General features: G+C 39.3%; 1 protein-coding gene across 1 annotated transcript in view; it reads right to left on the minus strand.

Annotated features, from left to right (window-relative positions):
* The window catches only part of CENPF (centromere protein F), a 50,099-nt gene that overhangs the window by 22,198 nt on the left and 2,246 nt on the right, over nt 1–25,655 (minus strand). Inside the window, exons 3-10 of the mRNA XM_063115306.1 lie at nt 22,011–22,138; nt 21,460–21,551; nt 19,442–19,733; nt 18,141–18,343; nt 12,041–12,166; nt 11,031–11,159; nt 7,805–7,927; nt 1,075–1,210 (exon numbers count right to left, since the gene is read on the minus strand). Of these exons, the coding sequence (XP_062971376.1) occupies nt 1,075–1,210; nt 7,805–7,927; nt 11,031–11,159; nt 12,041–12,166; nt 18,141–18,343; nt 19,442–19,733; nt 21,460–21,551; nt 22,011–22,138 (1,229 nt within the window). The remainder of the gene's footprint in view (nt 1–1,074; nt 1,211–7,804; nt 7,928–11,030; nt 11,160–12,040; nt 12,167–18,140; nt 18,344–19,441; nt 19,734–21,459; nt 21,552–22,010; nt 22,139–25,655) is intronic.

Here is a 25,655-nt window from a genome sequence, read left to right on the forward strand (position 1 = left end):
TCTTCAAACTCCACTACCACGGTGTTTTCTGCCCAGTGACTGACTTCTAACCCTCCTAGTTGAGAGGAACCACAAATTTTAACTAAGCAGAGATGAGAAGGTTTCGTGTTTCTCAAGTACACTGGGAAAGAATGAAAGTTGAGAACCTGAATAGCAGCTGGTAAAGGCAGCATGTATTACATACAAGCTTAGATATTACACTAAGTGGAAAACAATACACATTCCTAACCTGCTAATCTCAATCTTCCTACTGAGAGTTGCTGGCTTGTGGAGGGTTTCAATCCACTTTGCTTGTGCAGACCTCAAACAATGACACTGATTGACCAACACTGAAAACTGTGCTAGCCACTCCTTCCCTGAAAGGAAGTTCTTCAAGAAAGCTGAAGGCTCACATTTCCACCTGCTGCAGTGGAAAGATGAAAGCTGTCTTGGGGAGATGGGAATTTAAGAGAGAAGACAGTCACAAAGAACTGTGGCACACATTCCACAGGTCAGAGTTAAAAGAAACCCTAGATGCACAAACACCCCAGGTGAGAAAATAAATGTAAATGTAAGACATAGTGAAACTAATGGTAGTTCACATTTGGTGTGTGTAGTATAATTCTCTGGCTTTAAAGTAAGGAAATAAAACCAGTCAAGTAAGTCATCAACAAACAATGGTCACTAAGGACTTGGGAAATATGCATTTGATATAGGGTTTTCCATTACCAGCAGCAAGTGGGAAATGGGCTGCCTGGATGTGAATAACAAACACTCGAGACACAGAAGAGCACCCTGGGTAAGGCAGCACCAACAATTTAGCTTTACATGGAAAATATTTACGCTTCTGGTTTCAAAGTGCTAAAAGTCAGGCACTTTGGGACTCAATATGCTCCAATTAAAGAATGTCCAACTATCACTCTGGAAACTAAAAGTGGAAGAGGGAAAAAACTCTTCTCCACATCGACCGCAGATATCTTTCTGGGTGGACACACGGAGAAATTCACAGAAGTTTTCTACGTGCTGATGCCATCCATCCTCCCTCACGGCAATCATAGCTTAGGAAATTAACTCTAAAACACCAAATGTACTCACCTTTCATATCTTCTGCAAAATTCTGGCTCTGATTTAAACACTGCTTGACTTTCTTGAGTTCCTCCTCCAGGTGGCAGACTTCTCTGGCCTTTTGCTCACACTGACTCTTAAGGAGGTTGTTCTCCTTCTTCAGGTCCTAAAACACGCATTTAGTTGGTTATCATCAAAACAAATGCTCAAGAAAGTTATGATTTCCACCTTAATAAAGGTCCCTAGCAGAACTGTTCGTGTGTCTCACTAGGGGAGGAACCACACTTTCTCTTTAAGTACCTAATGAAGTTAGATAATCTTACTTAAATCAAATCATGTTATGAATAAAAGTCCAAACAAAGCACAAAACCCAAATCTGATGATAATCTTCTTCCTTCAAGAAATGTATTCTTCGAACCTTCTGGTTGTTCATATGCCTGTTAAAGAGTAGCTCATCAGGAAAATCCTATTTACAAGACCCTCAAAAACAGACTGTAGGAAAAATGTAGGAAAATGGTCAGGGCCCTCAGATGTTCAGAATCTTGCCAAGCATTTGATGTAAATATGCATGTGCACCCAGGTGTTCCTTGGTTATTGTCTAATGTAATTGCACATGTGCAACCAGGAGTGCCTGGGTTGTCTGACTTGCACCCAGGCGTCCTGGGTTACCAGACTTAAGCACAAAGGACAATGGCTCTGATCCACACACACCACCCCCCACGCACCGGGATGCCCCCAGGGGGGCCACAGCAAGGCTGCTGCTGCTGCTGCTGCTGCTGGATCTGCTGGAGGCTGCTGTAAACTGCTGTTGCAGCTGAGGAAACTGAGGACTGAGCTTGTGTCATTTGCCAAGGGTTCCTGGGATCTTTCCCAATTACCTAGCTCGTGGACCTGCATGTGAGGTGTCTGGTGACCCTGTCTGTACAACAGGTTTGAAGAGTCTGTGAGCTCTAGCCCTAGCAATACAATTGGCTAGGTCAGCAGGATTCCAACAATTGCCCTAGCAAGACACTGATGCTCCATGTTCCAATCACACCTGAATGACCAAATATATCATTGCAAAGATTTGATCTGTTAATAAACCAAAAATTCACATGATAAAGTTTTACTTTTCATTGCAAAACCATCTTAAGGTTCACTGTTACAGGAATGTCTTTATGGGTAAAAATGCCTTCAATAAATGTTTACCAAGTAAATCTACAATGTTCAGGATGCTGAAATATGAATTATGAAAAATGCAGACATAAATATGATAAGAGTCTCTGCAGTCAGGGAAGTTGCCCTCCATTGGAGGAAGATGTGGTGCCAATCACTTACACATGGAACACTGACTGTGTCATGGGAAATCAGAGGGCTAGTTCTCTGAGGAAGAATTAATTCCAAATGGCGGGATCTGAGCTTTCACGGTGAAAACAGGTTTTTTGGGGTACCTGATTAAATAAGTATCCACGCACCGATGTGCAATAAAGTAGCAGAGATGCATACACAGTTCCATTCTATTATCTAGGGAGACCTGTGTGTGTTTCTGAATCTTAAAACCAAGTGATGTTTATATGCCAAATAAAAACACTATTACTTATTAACCACATAAGACTCACATAATAAACATTATAATACTCTATTCGTACCTGAAACTTCCAATGACTTTTACAGCTAATAAGTATCTCAACTTATACTGTGCACACCCTCTGAACCACAGGGAATTGACATTTATCACTGCTAAATGACAGAACCAAGTGTCTCACATCCTTGAGGGGAAAAAGAATTCACAAGGCTAACTTTTTTTTGGTATTTCATAAATACCAAAAATAACCCTCTGAGAAGAAGGCAGAAATTTCTGAATCTTAAAGAAACAATTAAGACCCATCCTCCAAAACCCTACTGCACTGTTAGAAAACAGATGGCCCTGGCAATGCTGTGTTGGAAGGCTGCCTTCAATTATCAGTCTGGTTACTACCAGCAGATGGGTACCAACGTAGCAAAGCCAAATTCAAGAAGAGGGAGAATCTGACTAGGAGAAAGTACTTGAAAACTTGCTGGCAGCTGCTCTGTTCGTTTATATACATTCACTTCCTCATTAAAATAAGACAGAAGCTGTTGCAGTTATTATACTCCTATGTCTCCTGTGTCCTCATCCTGCCTCCCTACCACTAACTAAACTGACACTATCATATTAAGATATCAATCAGAACTAAAGGGCACCTCCAAGTGATCTCAAGACTGAGAGGCTAACATTCATACCAGTGTTAAATTTTGCAAAGAATGATCATTAAGGAATAACAACATTATTATTTAAATTAGGATCATTAAACCATAGAAACTGGAATCACTTGTTTGTTCTTCAGGCTAAGAATAATCACCCCTCAAATGAGATCACAGATGTGAAAGGAAAAACACCTTAAAGCACTTTGACGAGGGTAATGGAGTATTATTAGTAGTATTTCTTACCAAAATTTTACAGCAGCCATATCGCCATGATCAAGGCTAAGATCAGCTGAATGAGGTCAACATAAAAGAGTCACTAGAATGTAACTACCTGGGTTGACTTAGCATTTTTATTTTGCAACTTAGAAAACATTTTCTTACTCTAAAGAAATTAATCAAATCAAATGACACCTACCTCTGGAGGCTTGACAAGAAAGCTGAAAAGACACCGTGTGCAAAGCTGGATGCATTTCAATAGGAAAGAAGGAAGATGAGAAAGAGGAGGAAAGGAACGGAGGGGCTGGCAGAGGGAGGGGAAACTTAGGTTAATGCGCCTGTTGGTCTCTATCCCTCTCTGTCCATACTGGAGACATTTAAATGAATAGTAAGCTCAACGGAAAGATTAACATGCCTTTCTCTATTCTGGCATTAGCTCCGTAAATATTTGTTTCTAACGAAGAAATGTTCAGCCAATCCTGGGACCCAGCAGGCTTATAATGCTATGGCTATAAACAACCCAAGAATTTTAAAAGGCCAGAATTTAGAAAATGAACATCTGAAAATGGATGTGCAGGCTGCTATCCATCGGCAATTAGTTTTCCATGATGCTATAGCCACTTAAGACTTGATTGGGTAGCTCATTATCAACGATGAGTTAAGCACACAAGGATATAGTCTCCTAGGCAGCTCGTGCATCCTCACGTGATTTGTGGAATTGGACACCACTCTGGAAAAGCACAACCAAAATCCCTATAACCACAAGCCAGCATTAGAGCTTAGCAAGCAGTTCCACCCAGATCAACTCCGGTTTAGGAGCAGCAAGGGAAGCATCATTTCCTAGGGCCAGACAAAACAAATTTCAGCTACTGTGTGGCACTTCATGATCCCATCCGTGACTGTAGCTTAATATGTGCCTGCTGGGGCGAAGTCTACCCCATAAAGGGATGGAGGCAAAGGATGTGTTCCCCCCATACCTCTCATTCTTGCCTGCCAGACCAAGCTCCTTAGAGGACCTAGTATATAAACACAGATTCCTACACTCGGAAGGTCCCCAAGCAAGTGTTCTCTCCTCTTGACGCAAATGACGGTATTTTTTTTTTTTTTTGCCTCACCCAACACTATGGAGGCCTGCACTGGATGCTGGATGAACAGCTTATCTAAACCTTTCATTTACTTTAACACTAAATGTTAACTTCACCCTTGATTGGGCCATTAAATCACATTTCTAGTATTCCAGTACTGATAATTTCTCATTGTGAACAGCACATTAGTTCAGTAAACACAGACAAGGAAAATTTCAGTACAAATGTCACATTATTTCAGCATCCAAAACCTATAAGTGTGTTAAACTTGTTTGTACTTATTAGATGCAGAAAGATGCCCAGAACAAGAGAATAATAGAACACGCAAAATCTTAAATATGAAAAATCTCAAATGCACTGTCCCCTGGTCTTTCTGTGCCTGTAGGTGACAAAAAATAATGCTGACACCAAAAGGTCCTAACAGTTGTGAAAGCAATGAGCGGATGGGCTGCAGTGATTTACTGAGCACTTGTGTGCTAGGCACTGGGCTGAGCACTTAACATGCAATATTTATTTAATCATGAATACAGCTATAGGGAAAGTGAAGAAAAATGGTCAGGGCTCCTCAGATGTTCAGAATCTTGCCGAGCATTTCATGTAAATATGCATGTGCCCCCAGGTGTTCCTTGGTTATTGTCTAAAATAATTGCATATGTGCACCCAGGTGGACTTATGTATAAAGGACATAAGTATAAAGTTATAGACATAAGTAAAAACTTATGGACTTAAGTATAAAGGAAAAGTGGCTCTGATCCACAGTGCTCCCCATCCCCAGGATGCCCCCAGAGGGGCACAAGGAGGCCACAACTGCTGCTGGAGGCTGCTGCTGTCAGCGGCCCCGGATGCCCTGAGAGGCCGCTTCTGCTGGCACTGCTGCTGCTGCTACTGCCGAGGACTGAGCTCATGTCATCTGCCAATGGCTTCCGGGATCTTTCCCAATTATGTAGCATGGACCTGTGTGTGAGGGGTCTGGTGACCCAGCCTGGCATGTGAGGGGTCTGGTGACATAGTCTGCACAATGAGTTTGAAGGGTCTGAGCCCTAGCCCTGACGGTACAAATGGAAACTTAGTATAACTAAAATAATGAAACGTTTTGGCTTTAGTTATGAATTGCTTTAACAATACAAGTCGTATAGCAATACAATTGGCCATGTTGGCAGGAGTCTGACAATAATCCCAACGAGACAATAGCGTAGCTATGGCCCTAGCCATATAACAGCTTTGAAAAGGGAGGGGTATTATTTGTCCCTCTATGCAGATGAGGAAAGTCAGACTCAGAAGGGCAAGTCATTATCTCAAGGTCACACAGTAGGTAGGTGGCAGAAAAGCAATGCAATTTCAGATCTCACTCACTCCTAAGCCAACACCATTTCACCACTAAGTTATACCATCACTCCAACTGGGTAAGTCGCTTATCTGATCCCAGCCCCAATTCAAAATGCAAGAGCCAGCTAAACCCTCTGAATGCTTGATATCGGCCTCAACAGACAACACACATACACACACAAAATGTAAATTAAGAAAAACACTAAATTCATTCCCAGACCCTGTGCTGGGCTTTTTCACATGATTGCCCTCATGTGACCATTAATCAGTGAAATTTAAGTGAAACATGACATGCCTGCAGCTCAGTACAGGCTAGTTAATTGAGGACAGCTCTACAGCTGACAAACCAGACCCTGTGGGGATGAACAAGTCTTCAGAAACACCTGCAAGACAATGTCCAGCCCACTACTGCGACTTGGCCAAGCAAGCCATTTTAACAGCGTTGAACCCTTTTAACCAGATGATTGCTTTTACAAAATGTTTCCACCAGACAGCCAGTGGAGTCGTGGGAGAGTTCCTGGCTGAAAGGGAGGCTCACAGAGGGAAGAGTTCGATGCCAGTCTGCCTGTGGAAATGTTAGCAGAAGCATCTGTTGGTTGGTCCCCACTGGCCAAAAGGCAAACATTTGTTTTGCTGAAACAAACACTTCCATCTGAAAATGTTCACTGATGAAACCATCATCTGATGTGAAGTTTCCTTACACTTGGGTTGCTGGCGTCACAGCCCCGTCTCCAGCAACATCACCCTTTTGACGCTAGCTAGTCAACAACCGCCTCTTTGCTACTAACAGATGTTCTGATTTTACAATCGTCATACACTCTGCAAAGCTGTGGGCATAAACACATTTAGACTTTCCTCACCTGGATGAATAACCGTTCTTTACAGAGAATTTTTTTTCTATAATGATCAGACTCTGTAATGAAAAATGATCACAGAACATTTAAAGAGTAAGTGGAAAAACATTCTTTCCTGTGAGGTTTGATGGAGAAGAAACTTCTATGGTTCTCCTGTTGATCCTCTTCCTAGAATTACGATGTTGATTTATGGCTCTATTCTAATTGTTTCAGTCTATTAACTGTCCCTAAATGGTTCTTAATCAAGCCCTTTAAAATAAACTCCAGGCCACTAAATAAACTCAGAGAGAAGCCAAACTAAACTATGTATGGATAAAACCCTAGCAGTAGAAACATCCGGGTACGCCTTGTATCCAAGCCATTCAGGAACCCTCGTCTGCCATTTTGTAGGATAAACATGAATCTCCAAAGACTCTGTCAACCAGTGCTCGCACATGGTGACCACAAAGGTTAGTGTTCACTTCTGAAGCCAGAGTAATTGACAATTACTTGACGTTTTTATAAGAATTCTGAAGCTAGAAACTCTTCACATGGCATTACTTTTGTTTACTTTAATCTATGCTTTCCATGGGCTTTTATATTTGGTGACTCGAGCTGGCCAGATAGCTCACTTGGGTGCTGATGACACCAAGGTCAAGGGTTTGGATCCCCATACTGACCAGCCGCTAAAAAACAAGTACATTGGAAGACTCAGGAACCGACACCCAGAAAAGGATTTTAAACAATACTTCCCATTAACAATTTTGTTTCTTTCCATTTAGAAAATGTCTTCCTTTCTGTCTTCCATCTTTCCACCTCCCAGGTGGTCTAAAAGAATCTTTTGAAAAAGGAGTATGTGTTCTTAATACAAGTCATGTTTTCCTACAGTTGCTGGATGCATATTATTAATTACATAGGAACAGATGTTTATATCCTGTCATGGGTTACAGACAGAACACTTTGTAACACTTCTTGCAAACAGAAAAGTACACACGGTCACCATAAACTACTGCCAGTGATGGAGCAACTCTCTGGTGCCCTCCAGCGAGGTCCTGGGCAGACGCTGGGAAGTCCTCAGCGCTGCTCCTCACCCACCTCACTGCTCCTCCTCAGCTCATCCTCCTGGACCTGACTCGCCTGCAACGCCTGTTCACTTCGGCTGAGCTTCTGCTTAGACTCTTCCCAACTTTTTTCTAGCTGTTGCTTGACTGATACGACCTACAAAGAGGAAAAAAGGGCAAAGTTTCATTTTTATGTTCTTTATTTTTCAAACCATCACTGTTTTGGTTGAGACATAATATCTAACCTAAAACACCACAATGTGAACCTATGACATCACCTGGCAACGGCATATAGGAGACAGAAGAGACTGGGTTTGAAGAGGAAGCCACAAAGGAAAAATATTTAACCACAAAAAAGTGAAACAACTAGATATGAACAAGCAACCAAAAAAAAAAAAAAAGGTGAGATAGACTGTGAGAACATATTTTCAATATATGTAACAAATAAAAAAATTATATCCATAATATAACAGATAAAGCACATCTATAATTCAATTTAGGAAACAACAAAAGTTTTCTTAAAAAGGGCAATGAATAGAAACAAAACTGTACACAAAAAACTACAAGTGGCTACTAAAAGAACTTCAGTGGTAATCAAGGAGGTGTGAATTAAAACAATGATAATATGACATTTTTCACTTCTTAGCTGGCAAAGGTTTAGAAACCCTGCTATCTCTGATCAGCAGGAATGGGAGGACACAGGCCTCTTATACCTGGTGGGACAGTAAACTGCTACAACCTTTTTGAGGGTAATTTGGCATTATCTATCAAATGTTAGAACACATGTGCCTGTAAGCCACCAATTTTACATCCAGAAATCTTCCCTACAGACATGTGAGCGCACGCGCGCACGCACGCACGCACGCACGCACGCACACACACCCAACACACCTGGCCCAACAGTATTACAAACAGGGCTGCAGGGAACGAGAAAACATTGAAACCTACACACCCATCAATAGGGGACGGTGAAATACACTACAAATATCCAAAAACAGCAATCCTCAGACAATACCAAGAGAATGTTCCATTTTAGTTAAGACAAAAACAAAAAACTCCAATCGTATGTTTGTAAAAGTATTTTTCAAAAGGCCTTGAAGGATACCCATTAAACTGTTAATAAGAATTTGTCCTGAGAAGGGGAGGGGAGATTTTTTTCCCCTTACCAAACTCAGATGGATGGATAGAGACGGACGTAGCTGAAAGCACTCCAGACAGCTCCGTGTGTGGGAGAGCTGGATGAATGTCAGCTCGCCCCACCTCAGCTCCTCCCCTCATCCCTGATTCCTCCACTAAGAGAAGTCAGTGTGTCCTGCTCTATCTCCAGCCTAAGGGTTTTAAGCTATATTTTTCATAAAATAAGAGACTCTACTTAAATGGTAAATCTTTAATTTTAGGAAAGAAACAAAGAAGCAAACACTAAGGGAATAAATTTAACCCTGACAACAGGTAAATACCTGACACATTCAGGGTCAATGAAAATGTGTCACTCGCTTTGGCGGAATGGGCCAAGCAAAGAATGAGTTACTGCATATGTTCTGCCACTTTAGAGTGATAGATATTTAGTGCTTAAATGCTGTAGACAAAACCCCATCCTCAAGATTTGAGTGATAGAAGGAAGATGATGTAAAAGTAAGCAAACAACTGTATCATCCGTCAGATGATATGGCTATGGAAAGAATGAAGCAAGCTAAAGGAAACAGAAGTGCTTGAGGGTGGGGATATTATGTGTTGACCAGAGGCGATTTCATTGGCAAGGTGACACTTGGACAGAAAGCTCAAGAAGTAAAGTTGCTCACCCTGCAGGTCCTTCTGGGGAAAGCACCCCCGGAAGAGGGGGCAGCTGTTGGCATGTGCTCGGTGCGTGCTCAGCCATGGAAAGAAGCCACATGTAAAGCAGAGCGAGGGAGAGCGGGGAGGGACGGTGGGAAGGCCTCCTGGGGCCTACAGGCCTGCAGAAGGACCGGGCTTTCATCTGAGAGAGGTGGGAAGTGACTGCAGAGTTTCAAGCAGAGGAGCAACATGCTCTGACTTCCACGATAAAAGGCTCACTGTGCTTGCTGGCTGAAAACAGGCTGGAAGGAGGCCCATTTATAGGGGAGGGCCCGTTTATAGGAAGAGGGCCCGTTAACAGAGGCAGTGAGAGCAGGGAGAAGGCTAGGACGGTCATCCAGGTGACAGAGGATGGCAGCTGAGACCAGGTTATGGCACCAAAAAAGTGAATATGAAAAATCATCATTAGGGCCAACCCGCGGCTCACTTGGGAGAGCGTGGTGCTGACAACACCAAGTCAAGGGTTAAGATCCTCTTACTGGTCATCTTTAAAAAAATAAAATAAAAATCATTATATTCGGTTGAAAATGTAAAGAGAGACATAAGAGTTGGGTTTATTCTCAGCAGGGAGGGAGGTGTTCTCAGCCGGTGGTAACTTTCTGGGAAGGGTGACTAGATTCTATGTCCTGACACAGACAACGGTCATAAGAGAATGTGCCATATAGTAATGTATTGAGTCGTACATTTGTTCTATATGGATTTTGTATTTTAACATAAAAATGCTTAAGTATACTAAATATCATACACATAAACATATACACGTACAGGTATACACATACATATGCAAACATGTGTGTGTGTAAACAAAGGCAGAGTCCACAGTTTTAATGGACTAGTCTCAGGTGGAGGGAAAAAGAAAACCTGAAGGTGACATGACGTTTTGGCCTAAGCAATGTGGAGAACGGAACGGAACTGCTATTTACTGGACAAGAAGACTAAGGGAGGAGCAGATCTTAAAAAAAAAAAAACAGCTGGAGCTGAGCTGCTCACATGGGAAGTGTGACACCACAGGCACGAAGATCAAGTCCACACGGGGCTGAGGTTCGGAACAGACGTCCCGGCCGACATCACAGATGGTGTGGCAAGCCGTGACACTGGAGGAGGTCACCTTTGCAGTGAGTCTTAAGTAAACTGATTATAACTGTCAGTGCTTTAACTACTCAGGGGCATGAATTACTTTGGCCAGCACCCACCTGGTCACACGACCCACCAGAATACCAGAGACCTGCACAGAAGGCCAGATCTGGAGCCCTAGCCCACCCTTTCTCTGGACAAGAGGACCAAGTCAGGCTGTCCTGTGTGCTTTCCACTGTGATAGGGAAGGGAAGTGAGGACGGAGCATTATTAAGAGCGTCCTGTGTCATCTGTGGTGGAGGAAAGCAGGCATCAGGGAAAGGGCTTGGGGGAAGAGCAGCGCGGCCACCCACCTTGTCCAGCTCAGCCTGCAGGGCACCATGGGCGCTCTGGGCCTGCCGCAGCTCCTGGCCCAGCCTGGCCGTTGCCTGCGCGCACTCTCGGTCCAGTGTCTGGAGGGACCGCTGCTGCCGAGACAGCTCCTGAAACACAGAGGACGGCGACAGTTAGTAGGGGAGACCGCGGGGTGACACGCACCCTGACAGGCAGTGCCAACAGCACCAGAGAGGGCAGGGAGCCACGCGACCGTCAACAGGCGTTCACAGGAGCGGCCTGAGCGCCGATCCCAGTGATGCAACCCACGCCTCGGAGGGGAGGGAAGGGGCCCCGAGTGAGCCATCTCTATCCTGAAGGACCAGGTGAGAGAGAAGAACCGAGCCGCAGCGGCCACACTCAGCTGGGACACACACACTCAAAAAAGGGCTCAGAACATCAAAAGCCATACACCACGTACGACGGACTCAAAGTCAGACAGACAGGGAGTACATGCCACCGATGAAGTGTGACAACCACAGGATACCCAGTGACATTTCCAGTCACTCTTAGTAAGACTACGATCTCTCAATGTGTACGACATACTTCAGGCTAAGTCACCTGAAAGAACCAAAGTGGTGCAACAGCTGTGGAAGGACGTCCTCCTTCCCCACCACAAACGCCATTCTGGGTCAGCCACCAACCCACGGGCCTAAGAACAACTGGGGTGTCATGCAGCTTCCTTCACAGCAGAGGGTTCCAGAAAGGAAATATCATCCCTCTCACTTGGTACCAGACCTCAAACAAATCAGAAAACATGACTAAAAAAAATATTCTGGTACCTATTTCCCTCATTCCATCAAAAACTGAAAGATGGAGGAAGTTCAAAAGTGAAAATGTGAAGGAAGACAAGCAACTTTTTGCTCACAAAGCACTTCCTCTAATAGAATTTCCCAAATTAAGATAAACAGCTCCGTGCTTCACATGATCAAACTATTGAAAGCCCTCCAGAGCCTTTTGGACAACCTCCTCACAAATCCATTTCCTTTACCTCTTGAAACTCCTTTTCTTTTTCTTTAATTTTCTGTTCCAGAGAACATCTGACACTTTCGGCATTTTGTCGCTGACAACTCAAATCTTCGGTCAATTTCTTCAGTTTTTGTTCCAAGTCAGTACACTAACAAATAAAAATGTTCAATACAAAACAAAATTCATTCAAGTAAAGAGGTAAATACTTTGTGACTCAGAAAAGTTAGTCCCTAGATCTACTTTAAGTTTGCCATTGTTTCATTTTTATTTCCTAAAAAGTTGTGTTTAAAAAAATTACCCAAGTACTAAACCCACTTTCATTATTTTGGCACACATAAAATTTATATTTGGGGAATATTAGCAAGAATGCAAAGCATTAACCCATTTAAATAAATACTTCCTAATTTGTGCTATGAAAAAAGAGATTAGCATGTCTAGTGATTGTGTTGCATGGAAATGAGGGGTTAAAGTGCAGTGGTGCTGACCTGTGCAAACAGAAGGCAGTAAAAGAATCAGAGGGTACCCGTCACCCTCTCATGACAGTCTGTTTTAAGCATAATGGATTTTGTGGGAATTTTCAAATATTAAAATGCTTCTTTCCACAATATTCCCACTATGCCATTTTAAATGTCTGGAGGTTCACAGCACTCCAGAGAATGTCACAGCCAGTTTTTAAACCAAGCTGCCATAAGAGACACAAAGAACATTCAATTGCCTTTTTACATAGCCAGTTATCCTGGAAATAATTTTTACAATGTCAACTACATGAAAATTTAGGATGCTCTTCTAGAATTAGAATGGAACAAAATGGTCTTAATTCTTCAAGTGTTGAAACCCATTCCTCTGTACAGTTCCCACAGGCTCAAATCTTTAAACTGCCCTACAAAACTCCTCTAGAGACCCAGCGAGTATTAAGACAACTTCATATTGGTGGGGAAGAATTCCCTACTTCAAATGAAATATGCCACAATTTGGCAAATATCTCTACTCATGTATTTCCTTGAGACTCTTCAAAGTCTGAAGAAGTATTAGAAATTCACCCGAGAATTCAGAGGAAAATAAAACACAATGTAATACTTTGCCAGAAGACCAGTCAGTAGCCAATCATTAAGTAACAAAAGCTGGTCACTAATGTCTAAATGATATTGCAACTACCAGAACTTTAAAATACCAAATTCAGAAGGTAAAATTTCGAGCCAGTGCTTCAAATTAATCCACTGCCTTGGACATTAGGGCAACTTTGTTTATTGTCTTTGAATTGTCTTCATTGTCTTTGAATTTTTAAATGCCCAAGGAAAAGTATTAGAGAGATTATTTATAATGATAATAAATATGAATTATACAAATATTTATTCAGCACCTACTATATGTCAAGCACTGTTCTAGGCACTGGGGATACAGCAGTAAACAACTCAGACAAAATCACTGCCCAAATTATGGTGCAAAATTTTGATGGTGGGCAAATCCCAGGAGGAAAAAACAAAACCCTCCTGGCAAGGTAAATGAATGAACCCTTGGCGCCCTCTACTGCCAATCTTTCAAACTGCAACAACCCACTAAATCTCAGAATCAACAATCCTTTCCTAAAAGACATAGTAGGTTAACAGAGTCATTACAAGGTATTTATATTTCATTTTAAATTCTTTTAAATGACATTGTGCTATGAGCGACGCACAATCCACATAAGAGTGGTTGACCACTAGGTGTCATGAATGCTCCATAATACTCTAAAGTAGTGTCCAGAGCTCAAGTCCTTGAAAATATGTAGCATATGACCCTGGGCACTCTCTCCCGTAAGCTCTATGAGCCTGAGCTTTTCATCTGTGAAATGCGGATGCTGAACCCCAGGTTTGCTGCCAGGCCAACATTCTGTTTCTACATGAATTCAAAGCCTTGGTTCCCACAGTTTATAAATACTTGGAAAAGACACATACTACAAACAGTGTATGTTCACTTAAGAACAGGGTGTTTCTTTTTGTGACATTAACTCCATTTTGTTTAATAGATAATTCTAATGGGAGATCAGGAAACAGCGTAAATAAACATAGCATAATTTTATTTCTGCAACACATGTGACAAAGTCATATTATCCTTAGAGACAAGACAGAGAAAGGTAGATTGGATTTGTAGCTCACTGGAAACAAAGGAATCCAGAAAGCATTGAACAAAGGAGTCTTTAGAACCTGGAGGGAAGTATCTAATAGAAAGAAAGCCAGAGCTGTGTTCTCAGCACTGTCATAGTCATAAATTTTAATTCATGATCTAATGAGAAGAAACCTCATCAAACAAGTCAGACAGTACAAGGTAAAATGTAAAAGTATAAATGTAACTTTTATACATAGGAAGGCCAGCTTGGCAGAAATGCAACAAAAAATTGGCTTAATTGACTAGGAACCCGATAATAAACTGTGATAATAGCTAATATTATTATTATAAGTTCCCAATGTGCCAGGTACTATGCTTAAGGTCTTTACAAAAATTATCTCAGTCTTTACAACAACCCTATGACACAGGCATCATTATTAACACCATTTTATTGATTAGGCAACTGAGGCTCAGAATTTAATTAAATAGCTCCAAAGGCAACACAATTGGGAAGTGACAGAGCCAGGGCTCAGATCCAAGTCCTTCTAACTTAAAAGACGGAATTACTATTACAAACTCAGATTACACGAAGAGAATAAATTCACAGTTCCCATTGAAGATCCACTGCTCTTTCATACATCTAATCAATATTTATCCAGAATTTCTCTATGTAAAGCATTGCACTAGCAGAATATATCTTTAAGAACCTGACTTCTGCTCCCAGGAAGATGGAATAGACTTACTTTTCTATTCCTCCCAACAAGAACAAATAAAAACCCAGGACATGAAGAGGGTACTTTTAAAAATTCATGGAAAGGTTCACATTATCTTTTAATTCACTTTTCCCACAAGCTTTTTGAAGTACGCTTGTGTAACAGGCTTTCCTTCTCTTCTTCAGCTTTTTAAAATAAGTTTGACAGCTGAAGCAAAACTTATACCACTATCTGATGTAGCTCTAAATGTATGTAAGGAAAACATTTAAGACAATTAAAGGCACGCATTGCTTAATGGTGGGGTATGTTCTGAGAAATGGGTCATCAGACGATTTTGTTGTTATATGAACATCATAAGAGTGTATTTACACAAACCTAGATGGTATACTCTACCACACACCTAGGCTACACACTATAGCCTTTTGCTCCTTTCCAGCCTCACCACAAACACATGAGGAATGCATTGCACTACAACATTATGTCATTACAAAGGCTATTAGGCAATAGGAATTTTTCAGCTCAGTTGTCTTATGGGACCACCACCATATGTGATCCATTGACAAAAACATCACTATGCACAGTACATGACTGTATATTATAAATGGAAAAGGGTAAAAAGATGTAAAGAGAGGTAAATTTTCTATAATTTCATGAGAGCTGGTAAACTGACAACACCGATAAACTGTGATAAAGTGCATATGTATGGAATAATATCTAGATCACTATAAAATCTCTACAAAGAGATTAACTCAAAAACACTATAAATAAATCAAAACAGAATTCTAAAAAATGTTCAAATAACCCACAGATAGGCAGGGAAAAAAAAGAAACAGAAAACAAAAACTAAAGTGGCAGACTTAATTTATGACCTATCAATGATTACATTAAGTATAAATGGTCTAAATATACCAATTAAATGATAGTAGAAGAGTAAGGTAAAGAACATGACCCAACTATATCCTGTCTACACAAAACTCACTTCAAATATAACGATATAGGCAAGTTGAAAGTAAAAGACAGGAAGAAATACATCATACAAACGTTAATCAAAGAAACCTGGAGTGACTGTATTAATACCAGATAAAGTTGACTTCATAATAAAAGAAAAATTACCAGGAACACTAAGGGACATTATACAACAAAAGGGCCAATCCACCAAGACACAGCAATCATGTGCACCAACCACGCTGCAAAATATGTGAAGCAAAAACTGAAAGAACTGAAAGGAGAAACAGATACAGCCCCAGGTACAGTTGGATTCATCAACATCCTTCTCAACAATGGATAGAACAACTAAACAGAAAATCAGCAAGGATATAATGAACTCAACAACATCATCTACCAACAGGATCTAATGACATTTTTCTGAGAGCAAAATAAACCTAAAGGAAGCAGAAGGAAATAACAAAGAACAGAAATCAATAAAATTGAAAACAAAAAATAACAGAAAATCAATGAACCAAACAGCTGATTCCTCGGAAAAGTCAGTAAATATCAACATAACTGACAAATCTCTAGCAAGACTGGCAAAGAGAAAAAGAAAAGACACAAAATGCCAGTATCAGAAATGAATAGGAAATATCACTACAAACATCAAAAGAATAAGGGAATACAATGAACAACTCTATATACATTAAGTCTGACAACTCAGATGAAAATACAAACTATTGGAATGTATTTTCATCTAAGTTGTCACATTTATGTATATAGAGTATTTTAATAGCTGTGTAACTATTAAAGAAATTGAACTTGTAATTTTGAAACTCTCCCCACCCCCTGCAAAAAGAAATCTCCAATCCCAAATGATTCCACTGAAGAATTCTACCAAATGTAGAATTCTTTGTATCAAATGTACAAAGAAGAAAAAACACCAATTCTACACAATCTCTTCCAGAAAATTGAAGAGAAGGGAACACTTTCCAAATCGTTTTATTAAACTAGTATTACCCTGATACAAATATCAGAAAAAAATAGAAAAAAAGAAAACAGCAAACTAATATCCCTCAAGAATATAGACACAAAAATTCTTAACAAGTTATTAGCAGATAAAATTCAGAAAAATATCATTAGATCAGTTATGGTACCAAAAAAAATTCAGAAATACATAAGAATTATACACCATAACCAAGTGGGGTTTATTCCAAAGATGCAGAGTCCATTCAAATATTTGAAAATCAACGTAATCCATCACATTAACAAGCTATTATTTCATAACTACATATGAATCAACAATTACCTTAAAATAAAAATTTTAATTAAAAAAAAAATGAATGAATGAAGCTGCCCCCACGAAGAAAATAGAAGAAATAGGTCTACTATGGAGGTTTTTTACCTACAGCCTCAGAAATATCTAGAGAGTTTATTAAAAGGAAATTCCTTAGGCCCACCTCAAATGTGGGTCTAACAGGGCTAATTCTGCAAGGCTGTCTGTGATTCTGAGAGTTAGCCAAGTGCGGCAACCAGACAGCTAGAACACAAATGACAATTGAAGGGTCATAAGGGGGATGCCAGGAGAAAATATTTCACTGTGTTAAGAGATGAGGGAAGGAATTCACAAAGATGAGAAAGATAGCAAGAATCAGCAAAACATTGGGCCCAGAGGTTCAGGAAATACCAAATCATCATGGTTGTTCTCAAAAAATAATTCATTTTTCTCTACAATACTTGTTACTGCAAACCACACTATGTTATTTTTGTTGTTTTCCATCTCCCCCTATTAAGATGAAGCTCCACAAAGCAATGATTTTTTGTCTGTTTCTTGCTGCTCCATCCCCCGGCCTCAAACAGTTCCTGACATGTAGCAGGTACTCAGTCAGTCAATGAATGAATAATAAGAATAATAGGAAAAAAATTTGAGAGGTAGGTTGGAGCCAAAGCAACAACAACAACAAAAAGCCCCTCAAACAACTGCCTAAGAAGCTTGGACTCAACTAGAGCCTTAAAATTCAATGACAGGAGTATATATACTGAAACCCAAGATTAGCTCTTTTAAAGCTCCATTACTTTAAGTGCCTAGTCTCTGTGCCATGCACCATGTCAGGTACCATCTACACATGACCTTTACTCTTCTACTACCCATGAAACGTAAAAGAAAGCAGTGACTCATCCAAAGTCGCTCAACTAGGAAAGTGTGCAGCCAGGATTTGACCCCAGATCTGCCCAATGCTGAAACAGCTTTCTAGTTCAATTGTATCAACACTACCTAGTACATATTAACAAAGATCATTACTAACATTTGTTTCATAAACTTCAGTATAAAATTCTCTTTCCAAAGAATTGTTTGAAAAATGAAGGTTTCTCAATAACCCATGAAAAGTCAAGTACCTTGGTTGATGTCTGGTCATATTGTGCTGTTGTCCTCACTAGTTCATCCCTGCTTTTGTTCAAAACTTTCTCTTTTTCAATTAATTCTACTTTTGCTTTCTCCAGCTGGAGTTGTAGTTCTTGAAATTTATTCACTTGGCCTTTCATTTCTTTTTCTTGTCCTTGTAGATGTAATTCCAATTCATTAATCTTGCTTCTTAGCTCTTAAACCATAAACAAAAAACACACTCCACTTCATATATACTTTTCACAAAGTATTCAGAATTTATCATTCACCTTACACTACAAATAAACAATTTACATTAAGTACAGAAGTTACTTTAATTGGATTTAATTTCAATGGTTAGTTTCTATTATCACTTGTATTCAAATACTCTATAGAAAGCAGGAGAAACAGATTTTTTTGTTTTCACAGAGAAAAATAGGGAGAAAAGTATTTTCTAAAATCACGAATAGCATCTTACCATGACATACAACTTCCTTTGTTAAAACTACCACTTGGTTTTGTACACCGGCATACTAAGATTTGTTTTATGCCCTTAATGGAAATTCGTGCTAAGAAGTGAAAAGTTCACCTTTCTATTTTCTCTGATAGCTTCACCTAGAGTAAAGATCAAGAGAGTATAAACCTCCTATCCTACCAAAATTAATAATATTTTTTTCATTTCTTTCCCACATACACACAGTACTGGTTCCAATGGCATTGGCAGTGTGACAGCTCTCACCAGTGAACACTGACATTGATTTCCAATATATCACAGCACTGGAAATTATCATATTTTACAGAGCAGATTCCAGAACAACACCTGGTCCCCTTGGCTGTCAGCTGCAGCATGGTGCAGCAGCCAAGGTTACAGGTTTGCTCCCATATGGACAACCTGGCAGTGCAGACCAAAGCTGTTCTGGAGACACATGCCATACCTCTGGCCAAAGCTGGTCAGGCCACAGGCTTGTTCCATGGGCAATGAAAGAAGCCCGATGAGAAGTGTGGGCAGTGCAAACTGTAAACCAACCTACTTGCCTTGCTTCCACAAAGATAGGTCAAAACCTCTCACCCTACTTTTAAAGGATTCAGGGCACCAGCTCTTCAACACACACACACACAAAAAGTACATTCCGAAACAGTGAAGTCTTTTATCATTATCCAAAAAACAGCATTTCACATCGTCAGTCTGGTATGTTGACGACTGATATGTCTAACAAAACACAGAAGCACTTCCTAGGATTAAAAGTATCTCAAAATACCTCTGAAATAATCTCAGGAAAATTTATTTTAAACTTAATTTAGCTCAAGAAGTTACCTTGATTCTGGGCTTTTAACTGATCCAAAGGATGAGAACTGCTAGAATTATCACAGAAACTGCTACTAGCATCTCTTTTCCCTGTTTGCAAACCGGATCTACTCGGAGTCACCTCCTGTTCTCCAAAAAACTGAGATGTGGAGAAATCTCTCCTAATTGGAGTTCTTTGAGAATCAGATGAAATTCGACTTGGGGTCTTCTCCTGTTGCCATGAGAACACAGAGGATGAAGCCTGATGCCTAGCAATGTCTCGGTGATTCATGGTGGTTTGGGGAATAGCCTGGCTTGTTTTCTGCAAAAGTAAAAACTCTTTATAGTCCTTTGGAAATCTTAATATTCAAGACTATTTAATTTCAGATAGAACATAAAGTCATAATACCAAGAAGTGAACACTCTCTCTGCATACCAAGAAAGAACGGTCATCAAGTCAAAGGACCCATTAAGTCCCAATACTCAGTGATGGGACTTTCAAATGATCAGACTTCTCAGCACTGAAGGGGTAAGTCACTAGCATGTGAGGCCCAGCCTATTTAAAATGGGCTAAATCTTAATTAATATTTATTCTGCATCCCTCATATATTCCATTAAACACATGTGAGTATTCACTGCCATTTGAATTCCAAACTTGGCTTTCCTTTGCTCTCCTTAGTCATCCCCCCCTGTAGCTGTGTGCAAAGAGAAGCAAAATCAAATATTAGCCTAAGAATGCTTTCCAAAATCTCACTTTCCACCATATCATTCCCCCCAAAAATGTCATATAGGGTGAGTCATATTATATAATATACATTTGTGGATTATCTACTGCTTTGAATTGTTCTTTCTATTCTTCTCTCTGCCTCCATTCTGACAAATATCAAGACTTGGCTGTAGATGCTGCCTTAAATTTTTTTTACAGCAAGCACTTTTCTTGCCATAGGAAGAGGTTTTTTGTTTATGGAGAATCACATTCTCCATAAAACAATTCTAGGAATCAATGTCAAAGACAGAATTGCTCCCAATGATTGAACTGGATGACAAGCACATGATATTTCTAGGACAAACCAGAGAATTATTATTTAATTTTTATTCATCTTGATAAGCAATACCTTTGGTACATATCAGAATCCTGGTGACCTCAGAATGAGGGTTAAAGGTATGAAAAGAATAAAAATTGTTAAAGCTCTAATAGGTAATTTTTGATCCTTAATATTTAAGGTACCTACTTGTAAATTCAGCCTTAAACTGTCTGAATTGTACCACCCCCTCAAGTTCTTATGTTTAGTGGAAATGCACCATTAGGTGCCAAACTGGGATGTCTTTTAGCAAGTAACATCATGAGAACAGAAACGATAGAGGTAAAATTCAACAGATAACACATATTTTCAATCAATACATACCACGTATTTTCAGGGTCAGTCCCTGAACTAGAAGCAGGGGTTTTTAGAAACCTGCATTTTGTTTATTTTGTTGACAAACAAATTTCTTCACCCACCTCTCTGCTAGTTTATATCAAAATGGAGTTTAAAACCGTTGTCAGCAGCTTATTTACAAGAATGGAGGAAACCGTGTTGACAACATCCTCCTCTGAAATAAAGATTTCACAAGTAGCAATCCTCAAACCCCATGTCCCTGGTAGTAAGTGAAGAGCTGGAGGTAGCTGAGGAGTTGCAGAAGGACCGTACACGAAGCAATGCTTCCAGGTGACAAGCCAGCCAGTGAGCACCAGGAATAATCCTCTGGTCCCACTGTGTCCAAACATGCTCCTCATCACTAGATCTTAATAGGGAAAAATTATATGGCTATGGTTTCTGAAAAATTCCATGAACATTTAACATTTGGGGATAAACTAACTTCTCACTCACTCCTACATACTTTTAAAACTAAAAAGTAATCACCACCAATGAGCCAGGAACTTTTTCTCAGTATAAGAAAACCATGTCAGCTCTATTTGAATAAGATTTTTCTCTAACCTTGTTCTATCCTATATCAAAGTACTTCTGTAACTGCATACTCTATTATAGGGCCCATAATTAACTTACCTTTGCCTGCAAGGATTTAACCTCAGCCTCTAATCTTTTTCGTTCTTCAACTTCTTTATCATATTTTTCTTTTAAATCTTCATACTTGGAACCTAAATACAGATGATGAAATACAGTTTTATTTCTATCATTGATTTCATGAAGAAATGCACAGATCAGCAACATCTGATTGTTATCAGATGATAACAATCTAGAAATGAATATCTTAGTACACCAAGTAGAAAGAACATTTTGGTTAGGACAATAGATTGATCAAAATTTTGATCAAATAACTCAAATATCAAAATACGTGGAGACATAGGTGTTTTGAATATTCTGAAATTGAATTTCCTTTATAAAATACCAACCAAAGAAGGATAAAGTAGAAAGTTTAAAGGTTTAACCCAGGGGCCCAACATAGTTCAACACATATGCAAATAGATATGTAGCAAGTAGTTGCATTTTTTAAACACCCAAATTAAAGTTTAATTCAAAGTTGAATTAATTCATTTCTTTCACAGAATTAAAATCTCAATGAAAGAGCTGTTCATACCAAGAAAAAAAATCCTTACCCCTATAATAGTGACTTGGTGTTAGTGGAGTTGTAAAAATCTCTTGTGGTGTGTTGCATGAATTCTGTGTTGCAGAGATATCTGCCGACTGTGCTGCTCGTTGGCTTCTTTCAAGTCCAGATTTACACCTGTTAGAAAAGGACCCAAGAGACCGACAAATCAGTTAGAGCAAAGGCTACCAATGCCAACATATTCCCAAAGAATAAACTTAAAAAGAAACCCATCCTCTAAGAATTCTTAATTCATTCACCCCGCAGACATCTAATAAGAACTAACTTATGTGCCAGACATAAATGGGGTCCCCCGTCTTTAAAGAAACTCAGTCTAGTTAGAGAAATATAAACCAATAATTCCAAGGTTATAAAAGCTATAATGAAAATCTGTCATAACCACTATAACAGCAAAGAGATGAAGAGTTGGAGATACAGTCCAAGCAAAGTTTGTATTCTAAGCCAAAGAAAGACACAAAAATATAAAAGAAGCCAGAACTGCAGAAACACAGAAGGAAAGTGATGTTATTGAAGCATGAGCTCAAACCACAAGAATGGATGACATTACTTAGGATATTTACTCATTTCAAAAACATAGACTTGATATAGATCACAGACAATATGATATTTTCAAGACACAGACATTAAAATTAAGTTAATATAATGCATCTAGAAAAAATATGGCTGAAAACAGCTACAAAGGAATGGGGAATGTAAGTTATATGTTGTATACATGCACAGAATATCCCTATAATTCAAGTAAGTTCTGAACACCTTTTAGAACCACACAATCTATATTAATAGAAGGCTCAATTCTTGGATATCTCTAATGTCTCAGATTTTAGCTGAACATAAGAAATGAAATAAACACCCTATCAGAATGGCTAATGGTATGCACCGTCTCTTCGCCATGGCACATCACTACAAGCAGTAGGAGAACAAAGTAGTGAGGAAAGTGACTCAGTGCCCCCAGCTCCACCCACCTCCAAAGTTCACTGGGAAGGAAAAGGCAACATAGCTGACAGAAACAACTACTAAGCCCCAACAAATCAATTCATAACATTGCAGCTTCCAGCAGGTAACAGCACTATCTGACAGAAATGTTCCATTAGCATTAAAAAAGCAACAAGAAACACGCAAAATTAATTTTCACATTTTATTTAACTTGATATTTTCAACATACCATTTCAACTGTAATCAATACAAAAATCATTAATGAGATGGCTTTACATTTTTTGTACTAAATTTTCAGAATCAGTATGCATTGTATAATTACAGCACGTATCTGTTTAAACCAGACACATCTCAAGTGCTCAACAGCCTCATGTAGCCAGTAGCTACCATACCAGACAGCGCAGAACTATAGGCACCAAAGGTGTAACAAGACTAGTGATTCTAGAGATGAATTTTGAAGAACGTTGCAAAACCAGTGTTTCTTTTCCCTCTCAAATTCATGTCTTACCTGCTTTTCCCAATCCTTTCATTTAAAAAAAAAAAAAAAGTTATTTTAAATATTAAACAAAAATATACCCTATTATTTTTATAAACCTTTTGTTTCACGCTCTCCTATGAAAAAAAATAAAACGCTACCACCAAAAAAGCACTAAATTAAGCTGTTTTCTACTAGGTTATATAACACTGCCAGTATCAACAGTTTTGACACACATTCCAGATGGTTCAACCTAATTCGTTGGAGACCTTCCTGAAACCTCACCTGACAAAGAAAATAAATTTCTGTACTGCATTTGAAGGTTACCAGTGAGAATTTGAAAACTCTATTCAGTAGTTTTTGTACTCTTAGCAATTTTTATAATATAGAAGTAGATAATCTTAAGAGTTTTTTAGTCTACAATTTATAAACTTTCATAAATATCTGCATCCACATCATAGATATGGGATATCCTAACCCCATGATGATGACAATGACAACTAATAACAGCTGATAACAACAAAAATAATAGTACTAACACTCAACAGTTGCTACATGTCTTGCACAGTCCTGAGTACTCTCTATCTGCAGGTATTGCTACTAAATGGCACTCTGCAACGAAATATAGAGATGTATACAAAAGCATCTTTTCCTAAAATATTAAAAATACAAACATTTCTGCCTAAATTAAAACCAGTATGTATTTCTAAAACCAGCATCCCATAAAGCACTTTCCAAGAAATAATTATTCTAGCACACAGAGGTGTGATTCATCCTTCCCTAGCATTTGTTTTACAGAGCTACAGTCTACTTTCCATTCATTCATTCATCAAATACTTGAAGGCATACAATGGTCAGGATACAGTGATGAACAGGACAGACAAGGTCCTGTTCTCATGGAATTTGGGATGGTAGACAATAAACAAGAAAACAAAAACTCAATGAGATAGGAGTTTATTTTTTACAATAACATGCAACTTATATATAGATAGCCACCTTCCTACATAGATAAAAATCTTTAAAAAATATTTCTGTGGGGCCGAGCCCGTGGCGCACTCGGGAGAGTGCGGCGCTGGGAGCGCGGCGACGCTCCCGCCGCGGGTTCGGATCCTATATAGGACTGGCCGGTGCACTCACTGGCTGAGTGCCGGTCACAAAAAAGACAAAAAAAAAAAAAAAAAAAAAAATATTTCTGTGCATATAAATTTTATCTTCACAGAAAGACAAACAGGAGCAATTTTTAAATGTTTAACATTCAAAAATATTTTTGATATGTATGTAGAATTCAGATTATTGTAGATATGGCAGGAAAAAAATTTCTTGGTATCAAGATATTACTTACAAAGAGAGAAATAGTAACCTTACAGTGGAGGAACTCAGCCAACACCTTACCTTCAACAACAACATCAAGGTTATAAGTAATATCATATCATATACCTTCTGATATATAATGCACAGAGAAAGGCCATCACTACTTCTGCAGTATTCTTACCAAAACTTCATAACCCCAATCTGACTCAGTGGTTCTCAACCCAAGATGATTTTGCCCTCCCAAAGGACACTTGGCAACGCAGGGAGACATTTTTGATTGTCACAACTTAGGGGTGGGATAGATGCTATTGGTATCTAGTGGTTATAAGCCAAGAATACTGTTAACTATCCTACAACACACAGGTCAGCCGTTCATAACAAAAAATAATCCAGTCCAAAATGTTGATGGTGCCATCGAGAAACCCTGATCTAACCAGTGAAAAAACATAAGCCAAACCCAAACTGAGGGCCATTCTACAAAATAACAGACCAGCACTCTTTAAAAACCAAGTTCACAAAAGATAAGGAACCATCACCTTTTAGAAGAGACTAAGAAAACATCAACTAAATGCAATGTGGAACCCTGCATCAGATCCTAGAACAAAAAAAGGACATTACTGGAAAAAGCTGTAATCCTAATAAAGTCTATAGTTAGTAGTACAGAAGCAATGTTACTTCCAGAGTTGGCAATTGTATTTTGGTTATATGAGAATTAACAACCAAAGAATCCGGGTGAAGAAAATACAAGAATTCTCTGTACTATTTTTGCAACTTTTCTGTAAGTCTAAAGTTATTTCAAAATAAAATTTTCTGGGCCGAGCCCGTGGCGCACTTGGTAGAGTGCTGCGCTGGGAGCGCGGCGACGCTCCCGCCGCGGGTTCGGATCCTATATAGGAATGACCGGTGCACTCACTG

This window comes from Cynocephalus volans, chromosome 11, assembly GCF_027409185.1.
Source record: "Cynocephalus volans isolate mCynVol1 chromosome 11, mCynVol1.pri, whole genome shotgun sequence".
Classification (NCBI taxonomy): domain Eukaryota; kingdom Metazoa; phylum Chordata; class Mammalia; order Dermoptera; family Cynocephalidae; genus Cynocephalus; species Cynocephalus volans.